At 40.2% G+C, this 22975-nt stretch overlaps 1 protein-coding gene across 5 annotated transcripts; it reads right to left on the reverse strand.

Moving 5' to 3' along the window:
- Nucleotides 1-1434: 1434 nt before the first annotated feature.
- On the reverse strand, nucleotides 1435-22975 carry PLCXD2 (phosphatidylinositol specific phospholipase C X domain containing 2). Of its 5 annotated transcripts, none has more exons than XR_009819352.1 (5): nucleotides 22781-22975; nucleotides 11057-11517; nucleotides 9648-9889; nucleotides 6679-6974; nucleotides 1435-4810 (listed from the first exon to the last, which is right to left on the reverse strand). XR_009819352.1 is itself a non-coding variant. In XM_062003493.1 (4 exons), exons 1-4 carry the CDS (start codon nucleotides 22920-22922, stop codon nucleotides 6812-6814), a joined length of 1008 nt encoding a protein of 335 aa, XP_061859477.1. In that variant the 5' UTR covers nucleotides 22923-22975; the 3' UTR covers nucleotides 1435-6811. The 5 variants fall into 5 exon arrangements, 1 of the variants encoding a protein (XP_061859477.1); XR_009819349.1 differs by having other exon boundaries at nucleotides 5923-6974; XR_009819350.1 differs by having other exon boundaries at nucleotides 1435-4295; nucleotides 4689-6974.

Here is a 22975-nt window from a genome sequence, read left to right on the forward strand (position 1 = left end):
GAGTCAGTGACATTACCATCACTCAGCACCAGAATCTGTCAGCATTTTGCTTAACTTCCTTCCAGCTACACATGCTATGAGAGCAGTTGGCAGCATATGCCAGGTTTCAAGCTGTCTTTCCTTCATACAGCATGAAAAAAGGTTTATCCTCTGCTGCTAAAAAAAAAAAAAAGTCTGTGTGCAGGTTCAGCAGCTGTCTCCTAAGAGGCAAAACAGCCACATGCAACACAGGAACGATTCTGTTTGAACAGCTAATCACAGGTTTGTGGCAGCAGTGAAACTAGGTATAAAGGGCATGTATCCATTAGTTGCAGAACACGCGTCTGTTTTCTGCAGCCTCATTATACACTTCACAAGAGACATCTACCTTGTGCATATATGTACACACATATGTATGTGTGCTCTTGGGCAGTGTTGCTGAAAGGCATGCAGACTGGAAAAAAAATAATCTATCAAAGCCCCTAGGGAAGCAACTTAATGAAATCACTCTTGTGCCCAAAAGTCTCCTCTAAGGTATAGGACTCTTGGTCTGGGGAAACAGTAACTAAAGCTGAAAAAAAATTAACAGTTACTGCAAAAACTTTTTAACCACCATCATTTTTTTACACACTGGCAGCTTATGTTAGACTTAGGCTGTGTAGGTACGTATTCTGTGAAAGCTAATGTCACACTCCTTGCCCATGGCACATTTCAGAATAGACTACTGACACTATTGGCTGGCTACATAAGTCAGTCACTGTTTATCTACTCTGGCTGGTGAACACCTCACAGTCTGAGACTACAGGTAGCAACAGCAGTGATTAGGGTCTAAACTCCCAGCTCTACCTTTAGGATTTAAAGCCAAATTAAATCTACAAAAACAGCACCCATCAGTTACCTGTGTCTGAAAACACGAGGGCATTGGGTCATCCATTCTTCTGGTGCTTCCACATTCTCAAGACAAGCAAGCGGAAAGTAACTCAGAAGGGTCTCACTGATCTCACTGGGTTACAGACATCTGACATTAGCCCAGGCTCTATGAATCACTATCAATATTTTGCTTCCTGATCAAGTGTTACCATGGAGCTTCACTACCTGTATTATAGGAGTAGAAGCTGCACAAAAAATGCACTTGCTTTTCAAGATGAAACTGCATCCATGCAGCATAATGGTTTTAGCCTAGTGTGTATAGACAGAGATACAATTGTGTGTGCATGCGAGTACAAGCATACACAGTTTTCTAATCCCTTTGCAATACGACTTCCACAGGGAAGCTCTCAGCTCACCCTAAAAATAAACATGTTGTTCAAGGCATGGGGACACAAGTGGCACCTCAAAAAACACCTTCAATGACCATTTTGTATTAGAAATGCAACAGAGCTCAGCTGATGTTAATTGACTCAATGTAATAATCATGTATCAAAATCGGCAGTACACAACACGCAGTACAGATGATTATCACAAGTTGTACTTTTATTTTCAGGATTAAAAACCCCAATGATAAAGATGCAGAGTAAAACAGAAACAGATGTTAAACCAAGTTTATCTGCAGTTCAAATGAGGCATCCTGGTTTCACAAAACTGAATTGAACAGATGGGTAAAGCACAAACTGCCAAGAGAAAGAAGAGAAATTGCACAACATATAAAGTCAGAATAGGTAACTCTTCTTCACCTGGCTCCCTCTGCCCCCTTCCATAGTATAAATAGCTCAAAAAAATTCCAACTGCAAAATACATTTGACAAAGCAAAATCAAAGAACTATCAGATCACTTTTATATAGTATCTGATCTTTTTTTTCCAGAATTTAGAACATATTGCAGTTAAAGGGAGATACAGAAGTAGTTATCACAGGTCTAACAAAGGGTAAGAGAAGTACTTGCTTCAATGAACAGCAAAAATACACAAATAATCAGGAATATAAAACATCATCAGATTCAACAAACAGTTCTAAAGCTGACATTCTTATTCCAGTCCCTACAATTAAAAGTTAAAGCTTGTTTAGTTGATAGGACTTGTAAGAGAAATAAGTACGCTGAAAGCACATACATTTCTTCAACAAGACAGACATATTGAATCAGTGGGACTATATCTTTTCAATACAAATTAGAGACTGATTTAATAACCTAAACCCAACAGCTAACAAGATTATCACTGAGAGGTGTGACTAAGTATATCACTATACTCTTACCACAGTTAGCCCAACATACACATCCTTAGCATAAAATTTATTCACTCTTCAGCATATGCTCTGGCTCTTCTATCCATCTGTTGAGTGAAAGCCAAAGCTGGGATAAGAATTTGTCAGAGAAAAAAAAAAAAAATCATCTCCAATACTGAAAGGGCTACATCTCGACCTGATTTGATCCTTGAATTAAGTTCTGTGTCAGTTCTTTGCTTCACATTAGACAATTTCTCTGTGCTTAAACAACCACTGACACTTTGCCTGAAGTTTTGTTCCAAACAGTGGTCCTCTGACCTAAGAATGTGCTTACTAACAACAACTGCACATGGACTCTGCGTTGAATATTGTATAATCAAGTGAATGTCAATTCACACATTATCTTTCAGACTTCCATGAGTAACCAGATTTAAAATCAAACTGCCACACACTCCATCTATACCAGTCCTAAACCCCAGTCTGCTACATGATACACCAATGAACCCTGATGCTTGAGATACGTACACAAAGGAAATATTTCCAAAGGTTTAGCCAGATAAGAACAATAGACGAGCATCTTGGCAGATGCCCTACTTCTGCTTGAGCCAAAACCCTTGCTCAAAAAAAGTTCATCTTTACAGCACTGCTACTTTTTGAACTCCAGCATATCAAATCAGGACTAACACAGCAGAAAACAGAATGTGTCAAGAGCAGGGATATCCTTTCCCTGTTATTCTCCTTCAAAGGTTTTGTTTGGCAGAAAAGGGGGCTTTTTGCAGTCAGCATTTCTGCTCAGAAGACTCTCAGTCTGACATCTCTCACTGACCACAGCACCCCTGAAACTTGCCTTACCAATACTGTCTCCAGTGGGATCCTCTCCATAACAGACAGCAAAGCTCATGGAAGTTAGTACCCCTTCAGTTCTTGAGATAAAATTGCAATGGCAGGAATCTATCTTCTCAAAGAAAACCCCAAACCCACTGTCCTCAAGCTCTATACATCAGGAGAGTAGTTCCTAAGTAAAGAGCCAAGTGATTGTCAGACTGCAAAAACTAATAGTAACTCCTCTGTTTTCACCTACAGGTATACAGTAATAAAAAAACCTCACAGTCTACCTAACATCCTTCTCCCTGCTGCTTCCTATCAGGGACACATACAGAGGTCTCCTGTGCCTCAGGTGTGCCCCTGAACTGCACTTGCCAGCAGTGCCAGGAGAACAGGCATACCACCAGTGTGCTCAGCATTCAGTGTGCACATTAGGAAATGACAGTCGTAAAACTACGTATAAGTAACTTGAATCTCTAATAACAAACTATACGAGTCATTATTCAAGAATATGCAATTCAAGTAAGTACTTGGCCTCAGGCAGCTACAAGTTTCCTGACTTTTCATCTCCCAGGACCTATAGAATAGTCCTCAGAACAATTCTTCTGAGGACATTTTCCACCTAAACTACTTAAAAGTGAACCCTACTGCTTGGGGAAGACAGAAGCAAGACAATCCATGTATTCAACAGATGCAGGTCTACATCAAAAGCAAGAAACTCTCGGCCTTCTCCTGTATTCATGCAATCTTTGTTTTCCTCAAGCTTATATGTACATGACCTTGCAGGGCTGTTAGGTGCTCCATACTCTAGCCAGCCACAGTCCACTCAGAGGACAGACTCTTAGCTGAGTTTCTCAGACAGAGCTGTAGAACTTGCTCCACTCTGCTGCCTCAAACTCAGCTAAATGCTGACACACCTTTCAAGTGGGCACTGAATGCAAACTACTGCCCTACTTCCTTGATCCTCCCTTCCTGCGCAGCTCACCTTTTTACAATGCTGGAAAGAAAACTGAGTCCACAGCCCAAAGTCCAAGTCTAGATGAGCTCTGTTTTGCTAACTGAGGGAATCTGAATATGGTATGGTGCTGTGCCAGAGAGATAAGCCTATTATAGCGGTAGTTTTGTTGTGGGCTATAATGTGTAACAGAAGAAAGGTAGTTCATACTGCTCAGGGCTGTTTAGGACTACCCTAAAAGCAGCTCTAAACATCAGAACTCATGTTGCCCAGAGTACCCACAGGAGATAGAATTGCCTGCAATGGGGTATCTACCAGTTGCCCAGATCACTGCAGAGACCGTCTGGTTCCTCTCAGAGGTAACACCAAGCACTGCTCTGAAATGACACAATGCTCTTTAGATAGGTCAAACTTACAGAAACAGTTTATTCCACACACACACACTTCATTAACCCTACCTAAAGTTATTTTTCCATTTCTTCTCCCTCTGCTAACACTCTTTTAACACCTAGCATGTCTTTACCTTAAGAGGCAAGAGATAACAGCAAATATGTTAAAAGAAACTTCTGAGTTTATACTTCAAAATATCTAACTGAAGCCCTGAGTTACAATCATCACATTTCTATTCAAATAAATACATCAGAACTAACGACAGTCATTATTCTGCACACACAGTACAAATTTTAGTTAAGCTCGATAAATCTCTTTTGAGGTAGATATATACAGTACAAAATATTAAGGGTTGAATGCAAATTTCATACCAACTTCACCTTTTTGCTTTGTCCTCCAGTTCTGCAGGAAACCTTGCAAACATACTATTTTCTGCCTCAGCATTCAAACCAAGTTTTCCCGAGTTCTGAGCTCTAAGACAATTTGCAGGTAACAAAGACCACTGAAATCAAACAAATACATTTAACACTATCATGGAGTTTCAGTTGGGGCCATGAGAAAAGTAAGTTAACACAAGATTCAATTGAGGAAAATCCATGTATTTTTAAATAACTTGACAAACAAAATAGTTCCATTCAAAACAAGTTTCAACAGTTTCACTTACAAGAAAAAAATACATAGAAAATAATGAAAGCCTTCTGCTAGGGTTTTCAAAGGAAACTAGAATTTTCAGCTTTAGTTCCAAAAAGCTGACTTTCATCACTTACCCCCATCACTGAAACACTAAAGAAAAGGGAAAAAACAGCTTAAGACAGACACCTCACCTGCCCCCACTCCAACTTCCTTAGAAAAAGAGTTCAGTTACAAAAATTCACGGAACTCTAATGAAAACCATGCAAACAGATAAATCAGATTACAGTCTGCTCAGAACTCGGCCAAGATTCACACATAAGGTTTGCAATCCTTTAGGTAAACTTGTCCTAAGTTCAAAGTTTGTGAGAAGTAAACAGGTTTTGGATTTTTCTGGGCTGCCAGAGCATGACAATGGCAGGCTCGGGATACAATAAAATAAATAGTAGGATATTCAGTAGATTTGCTTTGCTTTTGAACAAAATATCTGCAAAGACAGTCTGTTCTGTTATAAATAGCTTAGAGAAATAAAAATAATAATAATTGAATAATTAGTGCACCAAAAACTACATTAGGAAGACAACTGAGCAGAAAAGTATCTGCTAATCAATCACTTGTGTTCATTTTTTTAATCAAAGATAAATCAGACTGTAGGACTGCTATCAGCTAGTCAATTAAGTGCTGATAAATACCAACATGTGACTCTATTGGCTCAAGCACAAATAGTCATGTTTTGTTGCAAATCAACATAAAAAGAGTATGACTACAGAAAGAAGCAGCACTGACACCTGCCTATGCTTGTTACAAGCAGGTGCAGGCTGGGGAAGTTTCTCCTCTATAGCTGAGGCTCTGACAAGCACAACTGTTTGGTCTGATTTCAGAATTCACTGTCACATTGCAAATCTGAGATTCAATATTTGTTTTTTGAGCAATCCCTGACAGCTCGATTTTTTTGAATACTAAGCCAACTCACACTTAGCCCACCTCCTTCCAGAGTGAGGCCTTCTAGGTGAGAGACTTTCCCAGAGAAAACTCAGTGGATGACAAAGACAAGTGCCCAGTAAGCTAAAAAGAAAGGCTGCACTGTGGTTTCTCAAACATCTCAACATAGGAATTCTGACTTTCAAGTTACAATCCTCATAACTTGAGGACTGAAATACTCTTCAAATTAATGCCAGAAAAGACACACATAAACATGGTTGCAATTAAAGTATTAAAGGTCCAGAAGAACAGCTTGGAGTCCAAAGAGGCAGAAGATGCCAAGCCTTCACCTCTCAGCCTCAAAAGTCAGTTTGGATATTCACCACAGTTTAACAGCTTCCCCTGAAGAGCAGCAATATTGTTTCTTCAAGTAAGTCAGAGGTAGGGGTCTAAAACAGCTTAAGAAATATAGCAGCAGTCTCCAGCTGAGCCCAGCTACACCGGAGGTGGTCCAAGAACAATACCATCTCATCTGGCCTGGTCACACTGCTGCTAAGGGATCAGCAGTGACCCTTGGCTTGAGTCTTAGTGTTGAGAAATCAACAGGATGCACACAAGGGCAGTGAGTCCAGTCACCAGGGAGACGGGCACCATAATGGAGTACATCTGCTGCAGAGGAGGCCAGCCTCTCTTTGTCAGGCAGACACCCAGCCTGACTGTAGCAGATGTGTGTGCATAACTTAAACATATAGCCACAGGCAGACACACAGCACTTGCTGCTCCACTCGGATCCATACATTGCTGGGAGAAGGGACTCACCTGTATGTCATGTTTGACCACATTTCTTCTAGGAAACTTTTAAATAAATAGATAACAATAGGTTTCACTGAATAAATAATACATTAGGGTAGTTTGAAGATGTCCACTGAGCAGCTCAAGTAGGACACAGCGATCAGGACGTGGTTGCAGACTCATCCTCTTCTAAAAGAAGGTCGTTTAATGCAATAACTGTAGCAGCAAAGTCAACCAGCTCCACAAAGTCTGATGTAATTATGTTAACACCCATAACACCTGGTTTTTGTGCTTTCACCCAATTTAAAATCATGGGTAGGTTCCTAAAGAAAGTGAAAGAGAGAAAATTAAGCATTTTAAAATAAACTCTTCTCTATACAGACTTATATTAAATATCACATGCCATTTACAAATTATCTCACCTTTGTGATCAGGTCCTGACTGTGCTTAACAGTTAGCAGTCACTAGCTATTAAACATTAGTCTATCATCAATCCAAACTACCACGCATACAAATTAACATTTGTGAACTCTGCAGTCCCCAGGCAGACTCTGCTTCAGCATTTAACATTGCATTACAATTTCTTCCATCCTGGTGTGGTTTTGCCCAAGAACACGAACCAGAAGCTTTCACAGCAGACTTCACTGTAGCACAAGGCAAGGCTACACCTAGCCCAAGATGTTTTCCTGCCCACCTCTGCCTTAGGGGGGGGCAGGAAAAGTTGTTGGCAGCAGCACGTGGCATTTCTACCAAACTCCCTTCAGACTCCAGACCAATGTGATCAGGGAAATCAAACCCAGAAACAAGCCCTCAGCTCTGTAAGGGTTGAGCATCACACCATATATCACTAACCAAAGAAAGGTGAGGTGTGACAGGGAATGAGTTAAATACAGTTAGAAATTCTACACTGGGGAGAAGTTTCAGTCATTTCCTGGACAGAGTGCAAGTGAGTAGCCTGCACAAGCTTTCTTGCAGTCTAACATGCAAGTCGCAGGGTTTTCAGCAAAGACATAAATTACTAAATATATTAAATTAGGGCCATAGTATGCATACAAAAATTATATAAGACCATGTAGGCAAGCAATTTAGCTAACAGGATGGGGAAAGGAAAAAAAAAAAAAATCAAGAAAATCTAAAGACACCCCACACAGCTCTTCCAGAATATTTTTTTTTTTTGGTCAAGAATCAAGAGAAGTTCAAATTTGAATAAAGGCTGAAGTACTGTCCCTGTTTAGTGACAAACCAGACTTTAGCCAGCTAAGTGTAAATGTTGCACATTTCTCCTTTAGCAAGAGCTCAAGAACACTTATGTATTCATATTCAGGGAAAAATTTCCCTATGAAAAGGCAGACATCTCCCCAGAACAGCAATGACAGATTTACAGATACAAATCACCTAGCATTAGTAAATGTATAAGCAATCATATTTTAGCAAACATTGGCACCTATTTTTAATATTCAGTTTACTTTCAGGGAAGAAAATGCCAATGACGAGGCTCAGGGACAACAGAGCTAAGCCAGGCTTCCAGCCCTGGCCTGAGCCAGGAGCCACTTAAACCTGCTTGCCTATTACACAAATTAGATTATTCTCTACCAGTTTAAACGCAGAAATTCAGTATGATCGTTCCTTTAACCACGACACAACAGTACATTTAGTATACAGTACAAAGACAGAAGTGATATCCGTGCTTTGTTAGGTATTCCCTTCGTCCATAGACATTTACATCTGTGCAACTGGTGACAGCAGATGCCATTCTTAAAGCACCTGAGCACCATCTAGTGTCCAATGCTGACCGCACAGACATGGGCAAAGAGCAAGCCAGAGCGGAGACCTGGATGCAGACACCGTTCAGATTTAACTTCCTTTTGCTTGATTAGAATCTGTAAACAGGAAGGAGACCAAAAACTCCGTGGTTTATACTTCACCTGGAATTTCCTCACTTCTGTCAAGAAGCTTTGTGACCGAAAAAGCACAACACTTGCTCTTTTTAGAAAGGATTTTTAAGAAAAAAAGTTATACTGACTTGAGCTTCAAAAAACCCTGATATTGTAACTAGAGTGATAAACATCTCTCCCAAAGGAAACATGAACTGGCTGTTGAAGATGTGTGCTTACCACCCTGTTTAATATTAAGCTTAGATGCTGATCAAGCTAGAGCAGTTGGGACTACTTACACAAGCAGAATTTAGAGCTTAATATCATTATGGCAAGATAAACTGTTAATGACACCAAAGAAGGCAATAGAAAACAGTGAGCCAGGAGAACAGATGTCCCCAGGACTGTTACAGTTCTGGCAATTTTTAGCCAACAGTCTACAAGGTGATAATGCCATAAAACAAAGTCACATGGTCTTTTAACACTATTATTGAGTAGCACTCTGTGCTATTCAAAGCAAAACTCTTTTCTAAATATCTTACTCATGGGCAATTTAATTGTGTAACAGTCAGTGGCAGAAAAGAGTAAAATTACTAACCTATTTTTTATTAAAAACCCCAAGATAAAATACTGCCCCATATCATATATCTTCAGCCATTATTGAAGTTACTGAGACAGTTTTATACAGACAAATGCAAAACTGAGTCAACAAATATGCAATTTTCCTGTGGCACAAGGCTTTTTTTTTCCCTCTAAATTCAAGTTCAGGCAATTTGGAATTAATTTCTCTGTTTTATGAAATCAGATCACATTTAGAAAGAGCTTCAGTTACAAGGAAACACATTTATAGTCACATATATACCCTGTTACTTTATTATTTTCAGTAATTCTTTAGTCTTAATGACTGCAAATATCTCTCACAAGCAATAGTAATAAAGCAAAACTTCACACTTGCTTAGAAGTGAGACTTGATGAAAACATTTTCTAAGTTGCTTGCTTACTCAGCGCCTCTTTCAACGTGAAATATGGGAAGCTGGACTAGATGATCTCTAGAGGTCCCTTCCAACTCCTACCATTGTATGATTCTAAGTTAAGAACTTAGAAATCAAGACAAGTCCTTACCTATGAACAAGTGTGTTCTTCAGACCACGAATTAGATGCCTTGCAATAGTTTTCACTCGAGGTGTGAGAATTGCTTGAGAAACATGGAAAGTCCCATAACGACTTCGTTCCTCAAGAGTGGTCTCCAGGAACTGTAACAGTTTATGCACATTGGTGGTATTAGCCCATGGTGCTGGCATTTTGTTTCCTGGCCACAGGAAGGGATATTCCTCATACAAATCGTAGTGGTAGAATATGAGAACCTAACAGAAGAAAGGAAGGAGAAAAAATAAGCAAAAATTCACAACTATCTTATCTTTAAACAGAATGTTGCATTAGTTTATGCTTATGTAGTATTTCTGCACCTAGCATAGTAGTTCAAAGAGGACTAAGTAAAAAAAAGCTGCTCCCAAGTTATGAGTGTCAGTAAATATGCTGCACTGTTACCAACTAAGGAGATGGAGATAGTTTTGGTCAGTTCTGATGACAGGATTGCTTCAGGCTCTAAGGGTCAGTTTAAAATGAAGAAGTTGCCTGGAGTATACTGAAACATCATTCAAAGCATTCAGCTTAAGACCATTTCAAAGCACTGTCAGAAAACATTATCATCAGTACTTATGATTTTGGCTGTCTTGCCAGCTTCTGCATAGCCCCTGTTAAGTGGCTAAAGTGTGCCAGGCTGACAGGCATAGCAGCATTCCACTCACTGGCTAAAGCCAGTCCAGTTGTCAGCAAAATCTTCTCCAAGTCAGAGGTTTGTATTCTATGCCTTGTAAAGTGGCTTTATCAGAGGGCAGCACATAAAGATGCAATATTTTTTATTAGCACCAAAGCTTACAAATATTTCAGACCTTAGCACTGACAGCATCAGTTCAGAGGAATTCCTCAAAGTCTCACCTATTCTGAAGTTTAAAACTGACATGCAGTCACCAAAACTCTGTTCTCAGTTTGTGTATATGCATGTGAACAGTTACCACAGAGAAGTGGCATTTAATCCTGCCACTACAGATGTGGATGGCTGCCAAGGAGCTAAAAAACTCTGTAGATACCTTAGTCACTTTAAAGCTTATATGCTTTGCACTGAGTAGATATACAACAGCTTATCAAATCCTTATCACCACAAGTCAGCACAACATGCTCTTCCAGAAAAGAAAACCATTTGTAAGGAGCCACAAGGCTCTGAAGATATTATCATTCAATTAAGGAACATGCTTGGGAACACAATACAGTCTAGCCATGTCATAGATGGAGGTGCTACACAGCCACAAATAAATGGAGGGAAACATATCCTACATGGAGGTACTCCTGGGCTTTAAACTGGCTGTCCGTAGCATCCTTGCGCCAATACCACTAAGTGGGAACCACAGACAGTCTCTCCATTCAAATCTTAATTTTATAGGTCTGAAAAACATTACCTATCCTTTCCCTACCTGGTGTTTCTTCTCCCACATGTACTGTAACGTCACATACTCTACACATTCAACAGAACAAAGTTTCGATCCAAAGGCTGAGCGAATCCTGTTGATCAAGAAGTAGTGATGGCTGTCATCCATGGCATAGAAGTGATTGAAATCCAAGAAGATTACTTCCTTGGGGTGCTGCTCAAGAAAATTGTTTATCTCCTTCAGTCCATCCCATACTTTGATACCAAACAAGCCGTGTATGAAGTAAATATCTTGTCCTATTTCCCCAGGTTTGGAAGATACACGAAGATCAAAATATCGGATCCCACCTTCCAGCTGCTCTTTAAAAGTCAGGTTTTGAGTCACCGACCATTTCTTCATTATCTTTTTAACCAAAGAAATTCTGGCCAAACGTTTGATGGCTGTGGCTTGGTCTGGTCCCACAGGAGATTTCTCATCAACCCAATAGCTGAAAGAGTCATGTGACCCTACAAACAAAAGACAAAAATATCTGATTTTAGAAAATCGACTCCTTCAAAACACACATCCCCTTATGTCCTGTAACCTGAAAAAGGTCCTACATGAGTGGTGGGGTTGCAGAAGAGTTAGGCTCAAGTGTGCATCTTTCAGACTATCTTCTACACTTTAATCCTCTCTAACTGTACAACTTGAGCTACGCTTAAGGTTCTTGGTTTGAAATGTTTTCCTGTGTAAGCTCCCAAAGTCAACTCACTCTGAAAATTGTAACCATAGGATAAACATCAGTGGTAAAGGAAGCTTCCTTCTAAACTTCTTTCCTTTACAAACTATCAATCCAAAGCTTTCATGGAGCCTCGTACATCACCAATTTGAGAAGAGGCTCCAGCTTCATTGAAAGAATCTGAGTCTTTATTTTCATTCTGTCTAGTAAACCTAATCATGACCTAATGCACTGAAGTTGCTGGAACAGATATATTATTCATGTGATGGACAAAGGAATCTGGACATGCATGTGCCTTACCAGCACATCTCACTTCAGTTCTAAGGTGGTAAATAAATGATCAGCAGTTTGAATTGCAGGCAATGGCTGGCTGAACTTTGAGGTGGAACAACTGAGTATACCATCAGTTACTCTGTGGTTCAACATCAAACTCACAATAATTAAGTTCATGAACATGTGTTCTAACCTAGCAGCGGCTTTGACTGACCACAAATATGGTCATTATAAAAATCACAAAGAAAGACTAAAAATCAACATCACAGGTCTCTGCTGAAAAAATACATGTCTGACAAAGCTGTAACACAACCTGCACCATGGCAAAGAAGCTGCATCTCCAGCATAAGATTTGTGTCTACTAAAATATCCTCCAACTAAAAATTCAGTACTAACTGGAAACAAAACTGAGAAATAACAGGACTCCTTCAAAGTAGCAGATTCAGAGTCAATGAAAGATCCCTAGTTCAGCCAAGTTGGTAACAGAACAGAGTAATAGGGTGATATAGCTCAGTTTACACTGTACTAGTGCTGCATAAACAATGATGGGCAGAAGGTGACGTATCACAGACAGACTGCGACTGATAAGGGATTTCTAACCATTTATACTAGGCACCAGCATTCCTGACAAGAAGTTGCAACTGCTCCAGGAGCTACTTCCCTGTGAAGTCTCAGCCAGGTAAAACACTAGAGGAGCTCTAACAGCCTCACCTGCTTCTTGTACACTTATTTTTCTAAAGTACAGAGGTAAGCATCCTCACCTCAAGCGGAGTCACCACAAGCAACTCCTTTTCCAGCTGCCTCAGGGGGTACAGCGACACCATGCTGTCAGCATCTGCGTTTTCCCTTCCTGCATGCTCTAAGGTTCTCATCCCTGCTTCTGGGACTACACTTTCCCAGAACTTCCTCCTCTACCTCAGTCTGCAACTCTTAAAAAAAAAAAAGATAAACCTAATTTGTCATTTCTGATTTTAAGACAACATTTGAGGCATGCACAGCCTCCTTCACCCAAACTTTTTACTTGCACCAGTCTTCAAATGAGAACTGGTATGCATTTCCTGTGATGCAAGGTCAGCACCATAATCAAGATTATGATCTTAATTGAATTATTTTTGTCAGGATTTTTTAATCCCGCTGCAGGTACAGACTGTGCAGAAACTAAACAGAAGCTCGCAGCAACCTCAAATGCACTCCTTCTCCATGGATTCCAACTAGTTTGAAAGTACTGAAGATGGAACTGAGAAGGCTAGCTTACAGGCTTTACAAATGAGCATTAAAAAAAAATTAATCTGATTCTTAATTAATTCTAATTCTTAATTAATCCACAGCCTCTGTAAAAGGGTGCTTCTTCTGTGGCTTTCCATTCAGTCTCCTAGAAACAAGTGACAAGTAACAAAAAAAGCTGTTCTGGAAAGATGTCAGCTTACAAAGCTATTTAGTAGCTATCCCAGCAAACTAAAAAAAGTAACTGTCAGTTTTAGATGATACCTAGACTTTTCCCCACCTCCAAGTGTGTAACCCTGAACAGTGATCAAACATCTAGTGAAAACACTTCAGAATTCACCATATAAGGCCCGGCTCATATTGCAAGCTGCAGCTCACAGATGTTTAAGCTTCACACACCTTCCTTTACAGCAGAATGAATCAAGTTTCTACAATATTTGGAAAGGAGACTTCAGTTACAAGGAGCTTGTCTTCTGCTGCTGAATAAGTAACTTTACACAAAGTAGTTATGGGGCTTTTTCTTGGTACCAGTGTTTGTTTGGGTTTAAATTCTCAATTCTATCAATTTTCATTTCTTCCTCTATTTAGGTCACTGTAGAAAATTGTTTAACATGCTACAATAAGGTAGTCAGAAATACTTTCTCTTCATTTTAACTAAGACTCTGCATCAAGAGATCTGTCTACAGAAGTCACTCACATCATTATGCTCCCTCAGACATTGTCATTAATAAATCTGACTTGAAGGAATGACAAGTTTATCAGGTACCAAATATATTGTCAACTCAGAGTTGTCTAAGCAAATCTGAGTCAGTCAAGAAACAGGTTGTTTTCTTAAGTCTTATCACACACTTTACAGCTCCTTTACAGCACTTTGTGCCACATACGAGGCACTTTTAAGGATATAAATAGCAAATTTCTCCTTGCACTATCAAATCAATTTCTATTTATAGCTAGAAAACAAGAAGAAAGAAAACAAGCCACATAGAGAATATGAATTCTTCAACAAATACCTTAAGAACTGTGCTCCTTAAGACGGCAGCTATTTGAGAAACTCAGCTATGTGTGACCTGCTGCTTATAGACATGATCCTGAAAGTCCTGACCTATGGCTCTGTTTAAAAGCCTTGGAAATTGGACTTCTCATTTACAATGAGGTCAACATGCATAATTACATATAATCAAATAGAATATGAGCTGGATCATCTAAAAAGCCCAAGTTATCCTTTTCAGTTAATAGAGGACCACCTCCTAAGCAGGACAGGAAGTACTATCAATATTGAAGCTGGAAAGATACAACAGAAGTTCAATCAGATTTTCAGTGGGTGTCTACAGAAAGCCACTCAACAAGCGAGAAAGTAGCTACGCCAAGCCTGGATCAAGAACATTTTTACATCAATAAGCAAAAAAGCAAACTGAAAACCTGAAGCAATGGCACTGGATGCTTGTTGGGCTGAGAGGTAAGAGCTAGGTGAGGATTCACATCATCCACCAGGCCCTTCTTTAATTTAAGATCACTGTTAAGTTACCAGCTCAGTCACTGGCTTTTAATATAGCTTAGCTGTGGGGTTTAAACTACACACTAAGCTGATCACATCATATCAAAATAATCCCTGCTCTCCTTCACTCTATCTCTAAACTCCCTCTATTGCTACTCTGGCCGCTCTGTGGCCATGGCATGAGCCAGACTGGCTGCTGATTTTTCTCTTAAAAAAATCAATCCCACTAGCTAAACCAATCCAGTCCTGTACAATTTCAAAGGTAAAGGTCAGAACTCACATCAGAAGCAAACTGATCTCATCTTGTTAGCAGCTCAGTGTTACAGCTGCTAACTACACTGTCAATTAAGGTTTAACACAAGGACATGTGAAGGTAAATCAGACACTGCAACATTGTACAGCACAGTTGCTAAGCAGAGGAACCACCACAAATGTCTCTGTGACACTGACAGAGAGTCTTCCCTGTGTATGAAAAAAATTATTTACGGTCTGTGTTTTCCCCCACCTAAATGGTGTAGGTCTCTCTGAAGTACCCTGACCACTTTGTGAGGAAAAGATAAAATAGCTCAAGAAGTCTCATCAGCAAAGCATTTCAAGTAATACCCAGCATATTAAAAATAAGTAACACCTGTATTGACTCAATAAATCCATTCCTTAAACTTACTGATTGTGGAAAAAAAACAAACCCAAAAAACTCAAGAAACTTAGTCTTTGTTGTCTTTTAGGCAGAGGCCAGAACCCTAGTTTGAATTGCCTCAAGAACATGTTCTTGCAGTACATTTTCTAGAGTCAATACACATGAGAATGGATTAGCATTCAAGATTGTAAACCTTACTGAACTGCTCCAATGACAAGGCATCAGCCTGGTGCTCAGCCCTTCCTGGAAAACAAGCTAGGCACAGGAAATAGAATAAACAGATAATCATTTGCCAATTGCTACCAACAGGCTAAACATGCATAGTATGAAGCAGCAAGCATTAATTTTAAGCATGAAAGTCTGCACACTCCAAGAAAAAAAAGTGAGGGAACTGCTAATCAGCTGGTAGCTCTTACAGAGTTGCTCTATTTTGGTTTCATTTCTTTCATTTGATTAAGACTGGAAGCTTCAAAGAAAGCAGTTACATGTATCAACACCCAGATATTTACCCATCAAAGGCTGTAATATGATTAGAATTATAGTGAAGGAGTATCTTCCAGACACTAGATTGTTAAAATGATGGATAATCCTCTTCATTTTATCCTGGCAAGTGCAACTGTGGATTAACTTTTATTAATATCCTTAACCCTCTTTTTATTCTCATTACATTAATTTCTCAGGTTAATTGAGAAGCGATCTACTTAAAATTCAATCTGTATGTTAAATAGATTGTATTTCACTGTTCAGGATAATTTCTTTGATGAAGCCTTTGTGCTAATTGTTAGAAAGCCATCTTTTATCATCACATCTGCAGCTAAGTTGAACTTTCTAGTGTGTCTATTTGTCATGCTACTTAATCACAGATAGTCAAATTAACTCATGTTGCAGCTCAAAAAAACGACATTAATCCACAGAATGTTATTAAGTCTTGCATTTCAGCAATTACTAGCTATATCACTTTGTATTATCTTTTGTTTCCACATCAGTACTTCCTCCATATACAGTTGAAGCACAGAGACTGGAATCAGCATCATTTCACCAACCCCTGTGTCCTTTTACAAGCTTGTAAATTTCCCTTCAAGGGATGTTAAAAACACGTCTACATGGCATACAAGTTGCAGAGACCTTCCAACACTGAACATATTTGTGCATTGTCAATTAAAACAAGACAAAACTCCTGTTTATTCAAATACAAGCATGTCTACAGTTATATAACTTGTCTGCCTGGTTGCAAGGCCATGAACTACCCAGAAGCAACAGTTGAAGACTGTTGCTTCTGGGTTGAAGACTGTTGCTTCTGCAAAAAGTCTGTCTAGCTGAGAAACAAAAGTAAAGCAGAAAAGCAGAAGAGTCCACCATCAGTAAGTTTAACTAGATCACATTAATTTGTTTTCACCTTCATATTAGTGGAATATTAATAGGATGAAAAAAATGCAAGAAAACCTCTTTGGATATGTTAAACATTTGTAAAGCAGCAAGGTCAACATACTGTACCAATCCACTGAAAGCATTAAAAGGTTAATTATGGACAAAGAATCATCCTAGCTGTAGCAACTCCAAACTTCTTAGAGCAAGCTTTGCTCACTAAACAGAGCACATTCCCCATACGTTACAGAACACTGCACATGACACAGCATCACATTGCCAAGACATCCAGAAGGACAGTAATCAACTTCCAAAAAAACAGGATGCAAGTGCTAGCAAGTTAAGGCTGTCCCACAAACATTCTTCTAAACCAAGTGTCCTGTGTGTACAGGGATTGAAGGAAAAACAGGATAAACAAAAGTGCCTCAATGCCCAGAAGTCCTCAGGATTCAGGTCATTAGCAATCCAGATTTTCTAATCAAGAGATTAACATCTTAAAAGGTCTTCAGTAACGAAGAGCAATCAAATAGTTGATATGAACTTGCCCAACAGAACGGGGAAAGGCAGAAAAATATCTTACTGACAATTACCTATAACTATCAAGATGAGTATATTTTAACAGAATTCTAAAAAAAATCATTTAGGTATTCTTAATACAGTCTCATTAGGGAGGATAAAGCCTAGCAGAGATCAAATCCTCTTAAGAAAAATTCCTCTCCCTACCAAAGAATTACCTCAATTTCCTCTGACTGCCCCTTTCAGGGTAAGAGGTGAAGGGGTAAATAAACAGCGTACAAAGGGAAAGGGAAAAAGGGACTGACAAAAACTGTCTTGGATACAATATCACATGTTAATTCACTGCTCTTTCCAGACAGGAGAAGTCTGTTTGGCACTGACTGGAGTTAGCATCATTAAGTGGTTTTTTTTTTTCGTAATTTAGTAATGACTTCCCACTCAGCTGTCAGCATCGCAAAAGTATAATGTGGCAGGACTTCTCTACTATTTCAAAGCCTGAACAGACTCACCTGCTCTGAAAAGGACAAAACCTCTTCAACTTGGAGTCATACATTCCTCTTGTGACCAGTCAGAAATGTGTGGACCAAGGATGGGCTCATTTTGTTCTGAGAAAGCTCTAGGGGAATTTTTTGTTTATTTATTTACATTACATAGCACTACTACTTTCTCACTTCTTTTCTGGAAGAGCAGGCAAACTGGAACTTTTACACAACACAGGAGAGCAACAACCATTTACATCAACGTTATGACTATTTTTTTCTATTTGCAGTAAATCTTTAGCATGTTCTGCACTCAATTCCCAGGCAATCCAGTCACTCTCTAGGGTAGACAGGTTTTTTTTTTGTTTTTTTTTTTTTTAAAAAAGGTTTTCCTGATGAAAAAATTGAGATCTTCATATGCTGCCTTAAGAAAACTTTGTGGCATTTCCAGAATAAGTTGGTTTGGCTAAACAGATGACAATAGTCCTTTGAAAAGGAGAAACCCTAAGATCTGAGGCTGGCTTTTCAAGGGACAGACCCAGAACAGTTATTTCACTGTCTGCAACACTGGTTCCTCACACAGGGATGTATAAGAGGAATACTTTGTTACCTGTGGAGAGTGGAACAACTTGCATTAGACATTCTCATCAGCACAACTGCACAGACAGTTTAATAGTCCCTCTCTAACAAAAGTTAGGCTTTGGTGCTATAATAAAATAGACAACCAAGGTAATAAAATAACTTGTCCTTTCAGGAAAAGTTAATCCTGAAAATTCTGCATTTACAAATCATATCCAATACTATCATACTTATAACAGATGCTTTCTTCTAATGGTTATTATCTGATTGGTAGATGCCAATTAAACTGTGACAGAACACAAAGCCTAGTGAATCAGAACATTAACCTGACTTATTTCCACCCTCTGAGCTTTAACCTAACAGATGGCCAGCTTAGCCAAGCCCATGATCCTTTTAATTAGGACTCCAAAGGAGAACTGTTTGTGAGGAGAAAGCAGTCTTGAGCTCACCACGGCTTGTCCCCTCCAAAACTGCATCCATAGTATATACCAGCCCCTGAACAAAGAAACAAGAAAGCTGCAGCACTAGCAAGTCAGCAGCTTGCCTCAGCATCCTGCAGGCAAAGAAAGAAAAAAAAAAATCAAATCCAACATGATCTTACTGTCCAGTTCTTAATTAGACAGGTCTGCTGCTTCTTTTGAGAACCATTTCAGTTTGGCTCAACCAACTTAAAGTTAAGCAGCTCACAGGGCTTTTGGTGAACAGTCACGGTGTCAGGATAGCAGAGCCAGCAGGTGGGGAAGCTGAGCAGGAGGCACCCAGGACCCTACCACCTACAGGTGTTCGTGTGTCTGACACATGAGCACAGCAATAACCCAGCAGTCACACTAGGGCACCATGCAGTCACCCATGGCAGCTTATCATCACAGGAAACACCCCTCACCACTTCGCATTCCCTCATTAGACTACACTAAGGGCTTGACTGTTAGGGCTGCTCCTCATTAAGACCATCAGCTAGCACTCTTTGTAAAGTTTTATTTTCAAGGGCTGATCATTTTTTAAGACTTTGATCATTTAGAGCTACCTGTCCTAATACAAGTATTAGTGTAAAAACTTGATGAAACTGGAAAGTGGTGCTGTATCTCCAGAAACTGAGACATTTCTCTGACTCCAGCATTTAGTTAATTACAACACTACAATAGTTACTCAGAATCATAGAATGGTGGGGGTTGGAAGAGACCTTTAGTCCAACCTTTAGGGACATCTAGTCCAATCCCCCCTGCAGAAGCAGGTCCACCTACATCAGGTCATACAGGAATGCATCCATGCAGGTTTTGAAGGCTTCCAAAGAAGGAGACTCCACACCCTCCCTGGGCAGCCTGTGCCAGGGTTCCCTCACCCTCACAGTAAAATAGTTATTTCTTATGTTTAAATGGAACTTTTTGAGTTCCAGCTTCATCCCATTACCCCTTGTCCTATCACTAGATACAACAGAAAAAAAAAGGGATGTCCCAACCTCCTGACACACACCATTTAGATATTTGTAAATATTAATGAGATCTCCCCTCAGTCTCCTCTTTTCTAGACTAAAATGGCCCCCATAGCCTTTCCTCATAAGGAAGATGTTCCAGTCCCCTGACCATCTTGGTGGCCCTGCGCTGGACTCTATCCAGCAGTTTTCTGTCCCTCTTGAACTGGGGAGCCCAGAACTGGATACAGAACTCCAGATAAGGCCTCACCAGGGCAGAGCAAAGGGGCAGGGGAAGGTCCCTCGACCTGCTGGCCATACTCTAAGAAAGGCAAGTAGTTAAAAGGAAACAGAACTGGACAAGCCACAGTGCTATGAATTATCAGTGTGCAAGTGTAAGAAACAAACATGTTGGGCTTCTCCAGCAAGTCCTTTAAACAGCTGATTTACTTCAAAAGCAGATTAGTGAAACCACTGCAGTTTTTTCCTGCATTACATTTCTCTGGGAAAATAAGAAAACTAATGGATACAAAATAAGAAGTGACCAATGAAAGTAATAAGCATCATAGTTGTACATTACTCCATACAATTGATTACATTAAACCACTCTGAGATTAAACAAATCCTATACCATATCCTTCTAGGGCCACATTTACAATCAAAATCTTCAAGAGTTCATTTTTAAATCCACATTCAAAGAGGATTAATCTGGAATACAATTAAGAGAAAACCCTCTGGGGTTTCACACAAGGTCATCACTTGTTGGAGGTGGTTAATTTTGTTGACTCTATGGCATGCACCTACCTTGATGACATTTTAATTACCTGATATTTGGCAATTTCTCATTGCAGAATATTCCTTCTCTCATGACATCGCACAGAAAACCTCATCAATTTTTCTTTGGACAAGACTATACCAGTTTAGTATTTTGTCTAGAGTTTTTTCCACAGAAACAACAAAAAAGCCCAAACTCTGTAACTCATAGTGCCCAGACTTCAGAAGACAACCCTGAATTTTTCAAAGTCTCTCTCCATTTTAAACACAGAGTTAAATCAGCATGTAAACACCAAATCAGTACACTTCATCAAAAACCCACCTTTAATGTCATTTGTTAGCAGGTTGTTACAGGGATTGAGCAAAACATTACCATCTCTGCCCTCAGGTAGCATGTTTCACATCACACTTAACAGCTGTTACAGATCTGCTTGCAACAAACAGCGCGGCAGAATTCTGTGCAGGCACCTTAGCTTCTTATAAGAAACTTAAGTATTTCACACTTACAATATCATGCAATAAATTCAATGTAAACAGTTTCTTTTCTGTGTATGCCATCAATTCCTTCAAGACATCATTACTGAAACAACTAACTTCCTTTTCTTCTCTGCTACAATACTGCATGTATGATGTTTGTAAGTGATGGCCATGGCAATGAACCTAACACAATCTGTATCATAACATACTGCCAAGTTTCACTGCCCTTGAGCTGGTACAGTAACAACAACTCAAATTCAATAGATGCTTGAATTTTACATGGACATTGAACTTCCCTTCTGTCTGCCTTCCCTGTTAAGTGAACAAGGTTACATGAAACAGTTTTGCTACTTCTGTGCAGATGCCCAATTCACACACAGGATGGAGATACTTTGTCACCTGAATGTGCATGCACAGGTGCCTGTCCCAAAACAGCACTCACCATAGTCCTAAAACTATGTCTACTTATACCACAGCTTCTACGTTTTCAATACATTAATTGTATGCAATAGTAGTCCACTAAGTGACTGGTTAAAAGTTCTTTGCCTAGTATGTAAATTAAGATGCATGCCCACTTCGCCTTTTCTGCCTTCCTCTTTGGAATCTGGCGTGTAACTGGAGTTGGTGGTCCATGAGTAAGTGGTCATCATACTCCCCTACCACAGTTATCTAGTTTTTTCATGGTTTGACAGGAATAGACAGTTCACTGCAGTCTCTTGACTCTACTTCCCATCAATCCTACTCAGGTTTCTGCTTTTGACATGCATACGCAATAGTGAATTGTTTCAAGATTAATTGGTGTTCCTATAGATTTTCTCACAAATTTGTTCTTTAGACATGTTAACATCACCTGTACCGCTAACAACCAGTTTAATATCCAGTTTGAGAATAAGCCACTCCAGCTGATCCTAAAATCTTCCCTATTGATATCTACAACCAATACTAGATTTTATTAATTTTTTTTTTTTTTTTCCATTTACAGATGGAAACTCAGACTAATCTCTTCAGGGTCCTCAGTTACTCTCCTTGACTTGCTTGTCAGTTTATCTATACCTAAACCAGAAGTGATGACATTTACCCTTGCCACTTTCTTAAACCAGAAGCTCTGCACAAGAGCTGTGATTTTGTATTGTTAAATTTAGCTGGAAAGGGAGAAAAAAAATCGTATTACTTTAGTATCTTCAGTGAAACATCATACATGCGATATTTCACAACTACACTGTATTCTTTTTATCCCCTCCACACAAACCATACATGGGTTCAGCTATAAAACATATTTCACCTTGATAAACCTCCAGTTCCCAGTGTCAACATACACAAACCTTTCTCCCTACCTGCTTTAAGCTTTGCTTAAACAACCAGAGAAACCTTCAAGAAGATCTTCAGAGGTCACAGTTACCTTTTTTTTTCCCCCCTAAGCTAATGAAAACAAGCGAGCAGATGGATTACAGATTCACAGCTGTATTTACAGGGGATTCAGTCCTCCTCCCTCTCCTGTAACGGACGGGATTCACGTTCGTCCTTACTTCTAAATGCGTACTCAGATCCCCTCTAACGCTTAAAGACAGACTCTCCGCACGTTCGCTGCGACTCTAAGAGACATCCAGCCCTCGGTTTGGGCGCCGGACCCCTCGAGCCCAGCCCACGCACCCGTATGCCCCTTGTTGAGGGCGGAAGCTCCGCCGCTACGGAGGCGACTGCCCTAAGCAACAGGCCCCGCCCCGGCGGCCGAGGCCCTGCCGGCGGGACAGGCCCTGGCGGCGCCTGCACCCAAACAACCCCTCTCTCCCTTCCCTCTCTCCCGGCTCCACCACGCCACCCTACCCGGGATGGCCAGGTGGGACAGCGGGTAGGAGCGCAACGCCGCCGGAAGCGAGCCCATCCAGTCCGCGTTGCTCTCCGCCACAGCACCCGCGGCAAGTCGCCGCCGGCGCCGGCCGCCTTCTCTCCCGGCCGGCGGCCTCATCGCCGGCCTGCGGAGCGAAGCAGGGCGGAGCAGAGCGACAGCCGGGGCCGGCT

Source organism: Colius striatus, chromosome 1 (assembly GCF_028858725.1).
Source record: "Colius striatus isolate bColStr4 chromosome 1, bColStr4.1.hap1, whole genome shotgun sequence".
Lineage (NCBI taxonomy): Eukaryota > Metazoa > Chordata > Aves > Coliiformes > Coliidae > Colius > Colius striatus.